Raw genomic sequence first — 12,066 nt, forward strand, 5'->3', positions numbered from 1 at the left:
TTAAATTTAAATATGTCTTTTAAGTTCCAGACACTGCTAAATTTGAAAGCAGTGTTTTGCACACTGGAAACAGTGTTCCCGCTACCACAAACTTCTAGTAGTCACAATATATATAGCATAATTTATCTTTTATTGTGTAACTGTCTTGTTTGTAATTTCATGAAAAGTCTCAAATTTGTGCGTGTATTTGTGTATAATTAATGCAGCTCTTTTATCTATTACTTTTCAGTGGGTATTCGCAAGCTTGAAATTATATTGAAAGTCTATCTAATGTTAATTTTTACCATGGTTCTTGACTTCCTATTGAATCCTTAGAGATGCATGAAAGACTTCTTGATTTTTGTTGCAGAGTGCAGGTCTTCCAGTCAAAACAAGGAAAGTTGTTTCCGCAAGCCTCTTCGTGTTACCGCTTTGGATAGCAATGTGAGTCCGAATGGACATGTGGAATTTCGTCAGCCCCTGGCTTCTTTCAGGTGAGTTTGATTAGCTTTGTCATTTTACTATTGCAGGGATTATAGAAGTAAACTGTAAGCATAATTATTTACTGTTTTTGAAGAACTTAACACACATTGATAACGGTTTCTGTTTCACCTTAATGAGATTTCATGAAGTAGAGCTCTTGCTTGTGTTATTGCTTGCAATTTAGGAGGGAAGACAATGTTTTTACCAAGTTACCATGATACTAGCTGCATTGTAAAGACAGTAATCACCTCTATTCTAAGAGTGAGGGAAAGGCGTTAATGGTTCTTGGAAGAGGAAAAATATACTAAGTGAGGAAATTATCCTACTTGAACCTTTTGATGCTATTTTATGCGGGAGAACAATACAGTTCATGAAATAAGGTTTTTTTCCCTGTATCATATCCCCTGCCTTTCTATAGCAAAGACTAGGGTGCTTTCCCCTCCTCCCTGGTTTGGTGGAAGCAAGTACCATGTATCACATTCCCTCTATGTTCTTATGGGAAAGTGAGGGAGCATTCTTGTTTTAGCTCATTATATCGGAAAAGAGATGTGCTTAGTAGGTCTACATGAACTGCAATATCATGACTATTAAGGAAGTTACTATGCTGTTTCATACTGTTGACCTAGAAAGGTTACTGAAGGGGACTTTTTGGTTTGGCTTTTTATAGCCAAGATCCTTTGGATATCTGATAGTGAAAATGCCAATCCATGTTTCTGTGTTCGTGAAATCTTGGAACTGGAGAGGAAAAAGGAATTATTATCTTGCTTAGAATTATAGTTTCAAAATGAAAAGGCCTGGATGACAGGACATTCTCAATGACAGGAGAAAAAAAGATTTTCAAATTGCTTATTTCTTTCTCTCAAGTTCAAAGTTGTTTTTGTTTTATGACTAACATAGGTTTGTTAGAGTTCTTGTTTTCATTTTAATGTTTAATGTGCTTCTGTTAGAGATTCTCGGTGGTCACCATCTTACAAAACCTCTTGCCAATTGGCCAGACGTCTGAAGTATAAAGAAGCAGGGAATAAAGCAGAAGGAATTGGTATGATCTATGATAAAGGAGAACCAGATTTGCATGGCAGAGATTTGAAAAGCTCATCTTCTACAGATGAAACTGTTGTTCGCTATTTGAATGACCATCCAGCAATTAACGCTTTGCAAAGTTCAGATGTGGTGAATCCTACAAAATTAGAAGAAAAACGTGAGGAATCCAAAGGCGATGAGTATACAAAAATATCTCCAAGTTCATTAATCCAAAATGAACTAAAAGTATTACAATTGGTAGAATCTTCTTCTTCTGCCAGTACCTCAAGAGCCCGTAGATTAGATATTTTAAAGCAGCATCAGCATGATGATAAACTGGAAAAACTGAAGGAACGAATTAGAAAGCAACGGAAGTGTCCAGAAGAACTGACTACCAGAGGACATGATCCTGAGCATTCTGATCATCCTATAACTGTTGCAGCTCCTGAAAATATAGTGACTCCTAAAGTCAGAAAAGTGGCAACAGCACCAATGGTTCCCTCCTATAAAGGTACATAGTTTCTAAAGAAAATGTATATATGGGAAAAAATCTCTGGGTTGTGTAATAAAGGCTAAGATTTCCACTGTTCCCTTCTCGGGATCAATTAAAAACCCACCTAAGATTATTTCAAAATTAAAGTTTTTAATTTTTTTTCTACCTTCCAAACTTTAATCTGTTGTCTAACATCATATATTTTCTCCTCTTTTTTGTCAATAATATATTGTGACAAACTCTTTGTGAATAGTATTTGTTGTTGAATTATATGCAGTTTTTTTTTAATGTGTACTACTACTTCACCTAGAAAACTTTTTCCGGAATTGGTAGCTGAACATGGAACTGATAACAAATAATTGGCTACAAATGAACCACAGATGTATAATATAGTGGTTGTATTCTAATGGTTTTGTAAAGATTTGTTAATTGTGTGCATAAGGATTGGGAATTTATACTTCATTTTGTTTTTTATCTTTGTTTTTAATATTGAATGTTTTTAGACAGAAACTTCTCAGCTACTTTCAGGTAGTAGAGACTTGAAATCTAAATAGCTTTGTATTTGATAACCAATATATCAGATGCCCAAGAGAAAACTAACTTCCTCAATAGAACGTCATGAGTATTTTAATTTGCTAAAGTTAAGTGTATTGTTCTTTTAGGTTTCAATCTATCAGAAGCCAAAATTCGTACTCCTGATGGAAAGGTATGGTGTGAAGAGGAATTTCTGAACCTCAGTAGAGAGTTATGTCGAGATTTAGAATTCCAGTTGGCAGGTAAATAGCCAGAGTAATTTTGTGAGTATTTACATGAAAAGCAGTGCTTAACCTATGAGCCTGTAATTAATACTTTGAAGCCCTGTTTCTCAGAATTCCTATACATATAAAGAAAAAAATTCTTTAACTTAATTCATACCTTGTTTCAATGAGTTCTTATTTGCAAATTAATAATAGTTGCTATAATATCCTCCTGTAGTTTTGATGGGAGTTTCCTTGATGCACTAATGGTTCTTCAACACATTTTTCAGAAGAGGATTTGCCTGCAATAAAGATACCTACTGAAAGAAAAGAGAAAAAAGGACACAAACCAGTGCGGAAAACCCAGAAGATTGCCCAACTCTCAAGTCCTGATTTTAAATCAGGTGCATTTTATTGTAATTTTTTGTTTAAATATTGTGAGCTACCAAGAGTCATTGACAGTCAGGTGGCATACAAGTTTTATCATTCATTCATTCATTCATTCATGACTGACTGACAATCATCAGAGTTGGCTTGTTATACTTTTCAAATAATGTACATGAGAGCTGCTTCCATGTGTCTGAGGACTACAGTCATATTCTCTCACTATCCTCATGCTTGCTTACTGTTTCCTCAAATATGACATATTAATAGCATGTGTCATGTTAACCAAGCATTGCAGATACATGACCCTATGCTAAGGTGAAGATCTTAAGTTTCACTGCAAGAGTTCTGTAGATTTTCTCAGTATTACTCTCTGTAGAACACATTGAAGGATATAAAGAGAGACTAAGAAAAGTAAGCAAAGTTTAAAGGCAAGGATAGCTTTAATTTAAGAATGCAAGAAATTATTATTGTTATTATTAAATTTAAAATACAAAGATAAAAAATAAAGCTAACAAAAAAAATGCCGTGACCTGAAGACCTGGTTGTTCCAACAAGCGGGTCTGGACTGACTACGATTTTTAATTAGGCTTTTTACTGGGTTAAATTGTCTCGTAATTATTGTATCTATTGTTTAATTCTTTTTTACATTTTTTACTCTATGTTTTTTAATTTTTATTGTTGTGAGCCGCCCTGAGTCCTCAGGGAGAAGGGCGGCATATAAATTTAATCAAATAAAATAAAATCAAAAAAAGGGAGAAGGGGAAAAAAAGTTACACAAGAAAATATTTCTCCCGATCACTTCCGGTAGCGCTGCCGCGCCGAATGGCGGCGTTTTGAAGCCGCCTGATCCTGGGAAGTGTCAAAGCGCTCGGAGGCAGCGAAAATCAGCTGTCCCGCGGCGCTGGAACTTCTCCCTCGGGAGAAGAGGGAGAGGCGAGCCTGCCTGGGTAGAGGTAGAGCTCCCCTGTGATTCTCCCAAGTAGTTTGGGGGATAACAGGGTGAGCCCCCTCGGAGCCCAGGCTTTCTCCGCTCTCAGGATGTTTTCGCTCCAAAAGGAGTGGAACCAGACGCGACAACTGCACCTGCTGCTTAGATGGGACTGTGAATATTTTGTTTCTTTGAGAAGCAGGCAGAGCAAAGCAGGAAGATTTCAAGTTGGATTTTAACTTTAACTCAGATTCATTATCTTCTTCAAGTTTTAAGTTTGAAATGGAGTAAAAATGGCGCTGGAATGTTTCTTTCCTGTGTGAAGTGACTGCGTTGGAAAACTGTTATATTTTGCTACATAGCAAGAGATACAATTTGCAACTGACTTTACCCAGTACCGGATTTGGTTTATTGAACTTTGGGAGAATTTTTTTTTTTCCCTTTCCCTTCTTTTTCTGTCTTTTTTTTCTCCTTTTTTATGAATTTTGATTCTGCTGGGTGAAAGAGGAAATCGAAACCTAAGAGATGGCTGCGAGACGTGGGGGAGGGCCTCCAATTTCTAAGAATGTTATTTCTTCACCTTTACCACAAGCTGTAGGGCAGACTTCGATGAAACCTACAGTACAATCACCCTCCCCCCCACCTCCTGCATTTAAAATGACAGACATTCAGCGAGTTGTGATGCAGTCAACACAAGTTTTACAGCAGGAAATAAAGGAAACAAGGGAAGAATTTGTTAACCAAAACAACCAGATGAGGGAAGATATAGTGCTTGCACTCCAGGGTTTGGCTGCACATATAGAACATCTGGATGTTCGTGTGCACTCAGTTATGGAGTATGGAGAATTTGGAAAACAAAATCTTGGATACTGAACAGAAGATTGACAGAGCAGAGGCTAAGATTGACAGAACAGAGGACGAAGTTACTATATCACAATATAAGAACATGGAGTTTGCTTTGCGTATCACAGGCCTTAAAGAGAACCCTAAAGAAGATTTGGAATGGGAAGTAATTTTAATTTAATTTAATTTTAATTTAATAATATTTGTATACCGCCCTTCTCCCTGAGGACTCAGGGCGGTTCACAGGGCAGAATAAAATACTAAATACAAACATTAAAAAGAGATTAAATGATTGCCCGAGTTAAAACAATTGGAATAAAATTCTAAAACACCAAGTTAAAATTAAGACACCAAAAATAAAAAACCCCACCAAACCCCATCAGGCTAGGCCGGCTTGAACAAACAGAAACGTCTTGAGATCGCGACGAAAGGAGCGAAGATCGGGCGCCATCCGGAGCTCTACCGGTAGCTGATTCCACAGCTCCGGGGCGCCCACAGAGAAGGATCTCCCCCTGGGGGCCACCAATCGACATTCTCTGATCGGTGGCACCCTGAGGAGGCCCTCTCTGTGGGAACGCACAGGGCGCAGGGAGCTTGATGCCGGCAGCAGATGTTCCCTAAGGTACTCCGGCCCCATGCCATGGAGGGCTTTAAACACCGTTACCAGTACCTTGAATCTCACCCGGAAGACAACTGGCAACCAATGCAGCTCACGGAGCAGAGGTGTAACGTGGGAGTATCGGGAGACTCCCAACACAACTCTCGCGGCTGCATTCTGTACCAGTTGGAGCTTCCGGGTGGTCCTCAAGGGCAGCCCCATGTAGAGAGCGTTGCAGTAGTCCAGACGAGAGGACACGAGCGCATGAGTGACCGTGCACAAATCATCCCGGCTGAGATAGGGCCGCAACTGGCGCACCAGGCGAACCTGGGCGAAGGCCCCCCTAGTCACAGCTCCTATATGGTCTTCCAAGGTGAGCCGTGAATCTAGGAGGACTCCCAAGTTGCGAGCCCTATCTACGGGGGGTAATAGTTCACCCCCCATAGCCAGAGGTGGAATGTCCGAATAAACCCGGGATGAAGGTATGCAAAGCCACTCAGTCTTGTCGGGGTTGAGTTGAAGTCTGTTCCTCCCCATCCAGACCCGAACCGCCTCCAGGCAACGGGACATCACGTTGAGGGCATCACTGGGGTGGTTTGGGGTCGAAAGAAAAAGTTGGGTATCATCAGCGTACTGATGATACCCAACTCCAAAGCCACGAATGATCTCACCCAGCGGTTTCATGTAGATGTTGAACAGGAGAGGCGAGAGGACCGACCCCTGAGGAACTCCACAAATGAGACCTCGCGGTCGACCTCTGCCCCCCTGCCAACACCGACTGCGAACGTCCCTGGAGATAGGAGGAGAACCACTGTAAGACTGTGCCTCCCACTCCCAATCCCCTGAGACGCCGCAGCAAGATACCATGGTCGATGGTATCGAAAGCCGCCGAGAGGTCTAATAGGACTAGAACAGAGGAATATCCCCTGTCCCGAGCCCTCCAGAGATCATTCACCAGCGCGACCAATGCCGTCTCTGTGCTGTGCCCGGGCCTGAAACCCGATTGGTACGGGTCCAGATAATCCGCTTCATCCAGGACCAGAGGGAGCTGATGCGCCACCACACTCTCAACAACCTTCGCAAGAAAGCGAAGGTTGGAGACAGGACGAAAGTTGTTCAATACAGCTGGGTCCAAGGCAGGCTTCTTGAGGAGAGGCCTCACCACCGCCTCTTTCAAGACGGCGGGGAAGCTACCCTCACTCAGAGAAGCCGATATAACTGCCTGGAACCAGCTGCGTGTCCTCTCCCGGGCTGCATAGACCAGCCAGGAAGGGCACGGGTCCAATAAACATGTGGTGGTGCTCAGCCTCCCCATGATCCTGTCCACTTCCTCCGGAGTCACAGAATCAAACTCCTCCCAGGTGATATCGACAAGACCGCCCGTGTCCTGATCGTCAGACTCTGCCCAGTCAGAGTCCAGACCGGTCCGAATCCGAGCGATTTTGTCCGACAGATGTTGGTTAAACTCCTCGGCACGACCCTGCAAGGGATCCTCCCTCACCTCCTGATTTAGGAGGGAGCGAGTCACCCTAAACAGGGCGGCCGGGCGATTATCTGCGGACGCGATAAGGGTGGCGAAGTGGTTAGACCTCGCCTCCCTTATCGCAGCGAGATAAGACCTAATGTAGGCTCTTAGTCGCAATCGGTCGGATTCGGATCGGCTGGACCTCCAACCGCTCTCTAGGCCCCGTCTCCGACGCTTCATCTCCCGGAGCTCCGCAGAGAACCATGGAGCTCGACGGGATCTGCACCGGGTCAGGGGCCGCAGGGGTACAACCCGGTCAAGAGCCTCAGTGGCCGTCCTTTCCCAGGCTTCCACTAAGGCATCTGCCGAGCTGTGAGCAAGGGAGGCAGGTGGGGACCCCAGCGCTGCCTGGAACCTCTGGGGATCCATTAAGCGTCTGGGGCGGTACCATTTAATTGGTTCCAAACACCCACGGCGGGGGGTGGCAAAACGGAAGACCAGCCGCAGGAGATGATGATCGGTCCATGACGGGCATAATAATTGGAGAGCCCCCACCAAGATCATCTAACCACCGTCCAGATAAGAAAACTAGGTCAAGGGTGTGGCCTCCCTCATGAGTCGGTCCCGAAATTACTTGCGTCAGGTCCATGGCCGTCATGGAAGCCATGAACTCCCGAGCCAACTCAGATGATCCTCCCAGCGATGGTAGATTGAAGTCCCCCAAAACTATAAGTTTCGGGAACTCAACCACCAGCCCAGAGAGGACATCGAGCAGCTCAGGCAGGGCTGCTGCTGCGTGACTAGGTGAAAGGTACACCAGCAGCAAGCCCAACTGCGCACCAGGGCCGCATCTCAGAAAGAGAGACTCACACCCGACTATCTGAGGAACAGTGGCCTCCCGCGGACATAAGGTCTCCCTCATAACAACAGCCACACCCCCACCCCTACCCTGAGCTCGAGGCCGGTGTAGCACCCGGAAACCTGGTGGGCAAAGGTCAACCAGAGGAATCCCGCCCTCTGGGCCCAACCAAGTCTCCGTGATGCAAGCCAGGTCCGCCTGCTCACCCTCGACCAGATCACGGACGAGAGGAGCCTTATTAGAGACAGACCTGGCGTTCAAATACACCAGCCGGAGCTCAGGGGGCTGCACACCCTCACTCCCGGGACCTTGGGGTAGAGCCAGAGGGTCGGAGTGCCCCACCGCTTGTAAGCAGCGGAGAGGCCTTCCCTGAGATCGATACGGCCCTCTGCTCCTACATCTGCTGCCATTCCCTGACGTCGTGGGAATAGGTAGCCCCACAACCAGCCCTGGAGCCCCGGAGGTAACCGACCCCCGCTCCTCCCCCCTGCGATCTACATCGGCACTAGCCAGAACAGCGGTTGTTGGATAGCCCCCCTTGTCCAAACAACCAAAAGAACCCTCCCGCCTCCCTAACCCCCTAAAAAATTTTGACAGAAAAATAATCAGGGGCCTCTTATTAGGTCTACGTCGAAGGCCCCTACCCGTGCCCAGCCAACTCTCAGGGTCCCAATAAATGGGCCCTTCCTCGAGGTTATAATCGGCTGGCAAGGCGGGTCGCACCCAGGAGGGGGGGGCACCCCTGAGGGCGAACAAGTCCGTGCTAGTATAGCGAATATAAGGCATGTCCCGATAGGTCCAGCAAGGCAGTCCCATAGACAGTCAGGAGGATCTAAAACAGAAGGTCAGCAATATCCAGTCCACCAGCTCCTCTGCCACTTGAGCTGGGTACCTTCTGGGTAACTGCCGAAACAGATCGGGGACCGCCCTCTCACAGCGGTCCCAGGCCAATCCGGCAGCGGAACAGGATAGAAACCCAGAGGAAGCATACCTCCCTAGATCTCTCACCTCTAGGGAGGCAGCAGATGGTATAACTGAGCCACCCTCTCACAGTGACTCATCTCCGGGACCTTCTGAGTCCGGTGGGGTCGTGGGGGAAAGAGGGGTTTCAGCAGCAATTGCCAGGCATAAAAAACCTGGAGATAACAAATGTTCAAGTTGTAGAGGTTCTTCTCCAGAGCGAGGAAGGTTGGATAATAAATGGGACCAAAACCAGCTGGGGAAGTTCAGCAGCTCGAGTCCAGCTGGCCCCATAAAACACGGGCGACGTGAGATAACCTGTGCCGTCCGACGGCCAGCAATATGCACCGCCAACACTCCAACGCCAAGCCATGGGGTCTCTTGTCGAAACGGCCGTAAAACAGCCACCGAGCAGTCACAACACATCAGCTCGCCTCTCTGCCTGCCGCTCCACATCAACGCCATTGCATCCTCCATTTCACAGTCTTCCGGCGTTCCGGAGGTCACTCTAGGCTGCGACTCTAATGGCTCCGAAATCAGCTGTTCAGAGCCCTACAAGCCGCGATTCCTCCCGACTCCGCAGAGGGCCTCCGAAAAACGGCTCTATCGGCTCTGTCTACTCGACTCCGAAGATCAGCTGTTCCGAGCCCTACAAGCCGCAGTTCTTTCCGGCTCCACAGAGGGCCCCCGAAAGACGCCGGAGCTCACGAAGACAATCCAAAACGGAGGAGTGTGTAACAAAAAAGGCGTTGACCATCTCTCTTCTTCGTTCTTCCATCTCACCAAACCCCAACATAGAGGGAAAAGCAGCTCTGCAGACCCTACGGACTCCCGAAAACTCCAGGGACGCCGAAACAGCTGGAACTCTCCACGGAGCTCAGCCAAGCACGTCCGCCATCTTGGGCATGCGTATCAAGTCCATCAAGTAGCACGAGCAGTGGCTCCTGTTTTGAAATGTGAACCTGAAGAACTACTTAAAGAAATGGATAAGACATTTAGGGTTAACTCCTGGATTGCTAGGCAAAAATTTTTTACCTAGAGATGTAGTGATTTATTTTTCCAGGAGATTAACCAGAAATTCTATTATCCAGGTTTTTATCGGGGAAAATTTCAAATTGCAGGCCAAGACATTATGTTTTTAAAGGAGATACCTCCAAAAATTCTTAGAAAAAGGAAAGATTTTGCCTTTCTGTCCGATGAGCTTAAGAAGCGACAAATCCAGTTCAGATGGGAAATACCTAATGGAATTGTGGTAAATTACGCAGGAACCAGATACAGATTGGATACAATTTTAAAAGCAAAAGATTTCTACACTAAGGTCCTGAAAGCAGGCTCACCACCGTCTCCTTGAATCAAAAGAACAGAAGCAAGACAAGAAGATAAACAATTGAGTGAAGGGGCAATGTCATTGCCTCTTGAGGAGATGCGGCAGGCGGAGGTTACGGAGCAGAGTTTGGCATTAAAGGAAGACCCAAAAGAACAGAGGATGACAAGAGCTACATATAAGCGTATGGAAAAAGAGCAAAAACAAAAGCCTGTACCTGGTCCAACTACACAAGATGCGGCTGTCTCAGAGCCTGTGGGAGGAGCACGTCCGAAGAGAGCAACAGCTGATCTTCAGGCCATGTTCCAAAGGCTCATGGTCACCAGAGATGGTGAAGTTTCTGACATGGAATGTTAATGGCTTAAATTCACCACAGAAAAGAAAGAAAGTATTTTTTTATCTGAAACAACATAAAAATGTCATTGTTTGCGTGCAAGAGACACATATTGCATTAAAAGACCAAAAGTATCTGATTAATTCCCGATTGGGAACACATTTTGCATCCTTTGCTCCAGACAAGAAGGCTGGAGTGGCCATTTATTTAAGAAGAGACTTTTCGGCAAGATTGATTGAATCGGATAAACAAGGGAGATATGTTAGTATTGAATTAATACTACAAGGAAAGAAAGTTCTTATTGGATTATATGCTCCAAATCAACAACAGCAAAAATTCTTCAAATTTTTACATCAGAGACTAATCGAATTGGATTATAAATCTGTTATTATGATGGGGGACTGGAATGGAGTTTTGGTGCCATCTGAAGACAAGAAGGGATCCTCCAAAAACTTTTTTAATTCGAAACTGCCTAAAGCTTTTTTTTTATTTGAAGGAAGATCTGGAATTAAGAGATGTATGGCGGGAAAGGAATATGAGAGACAGAGATTTTACTTTTTTTTCGGATAAACAAATCTTTCTCCAGGATTGACTTTATTTTGATTACTACTGATCTTTTTTCTTTGGTTAAGAACGTTAAGATTTTTCCTAGGACAATGTCTGATCATAGTCCTGTTTGGTTGGAGTTTTTTGCTGAAGATGGTAGTAGAAGATCCTGGAGGCTGAATGAGAATTTATTTACAAATGACTTGTTCTTGCAGAAATGTAGAGAACATATGAAAGAATTTTTTGTTACAAATATGCATAAAGGTACATCGATGGAAATGGTTTGGGATGCTAGTAAAGCTTATATGAGAGGGGTTTTGATTTATATGAACAATGCTTATAGGCGTAAACAGATGCAAAAACGTTTAGATCTTGAAGAAGAGATTAAATCTAAGGAGAAAAGGCTTATTTTGAATCCATTGGGTAATAATTTAAGGATTTCAATACATTTACTGAAAGAACAATTTAATATGCTACTGGCTGATCAAGTAGCAACTAATTTGCACTATGCTAAATATAATACTTTTTGTAACGCTAATAAGCCTGGTAGATGGTTGGCTTATCAATTAAGGAAGAAACAGAAATCACGTACTATAGATAAAATAGAATATAAAGGAAAAGAAGTCTACCAACAAAATTTGATTAAGAGGAGTTTTTTAGATTTTTATTCGAAATTATATTCTAAAGAAAATATACAAGCTTTAGATATAGACAAGTATTTACAGGGAGCTCATTTTCCGAGACTCTCAAAAGAACAACAACTTGAGATGAATTGCCCAATTACATCAGAAGAAATTTCTTTAGCTATTAAACAGTTGAAATTGGGCAAGGCTCCGGGAACAGATGGATTAACAGCAATTTACTATAAAAAGTTGTTGCTCGAAATGATTGAACCCTTAAAGATTTTGTTTAATGAAATTTAGACTGGAGGTGCAGTTCCTCCATCATGGAGGACAGCTTTTGTATCATTGATTCCAAAGGAGGATCAAGACCTTACTCAACCTAAAAATTATAGACCTATATCGCTTTTGAATACAGATTATAAGATTTTTGCTAAAGTATTGGCTAATAGATTAATGCAAGTTTTGAAACAAATGATTCATAGTGATC

General features: G+C 43.9%; 1 protein-coding gene across 1 annotated transcript in view; it reads left to right on the plus strand.

Moving 5' to 3' along the window:
* The window catches only part of LOC308666633 (centrosome-associated protein 350-like), a 92,874-nt gene that overhangs the window by 15,849 nt on the left and 64,959 nt on the right, over nt 1-12,066 (plus strand). Inside the window, exons 4-7 of the mRNA XM_081325526.1 lie at nt 350-473; nt 1,410-1,993; nt 2,638-2,751; nt 3,003-3,116. Coding sequence (XP_081181652.1) covers nt 350-473; nt 1,410-1,993; nt 2,638-2,751; nt 3,003-3,116 — 936 coding nt within the window. The remainder of the gene's footprint in view (nt 1-349; nt 474-1,409; nt 1,994-2,637; nt 2,752-3,002; nt 3,117-12,066) is intronic.

The sequence above is a fragment of the Vipera berus genome (genome assembly GCF_964194415.1).
Source record: "Vipera berus genome assembly, chromosome: 3".
Taxonomy (NCBI): Eukaryota; Metazoa; Chordata; class Lepidosauria; order Squamata; family Viperidae; genus Vipera; species Vipera berus.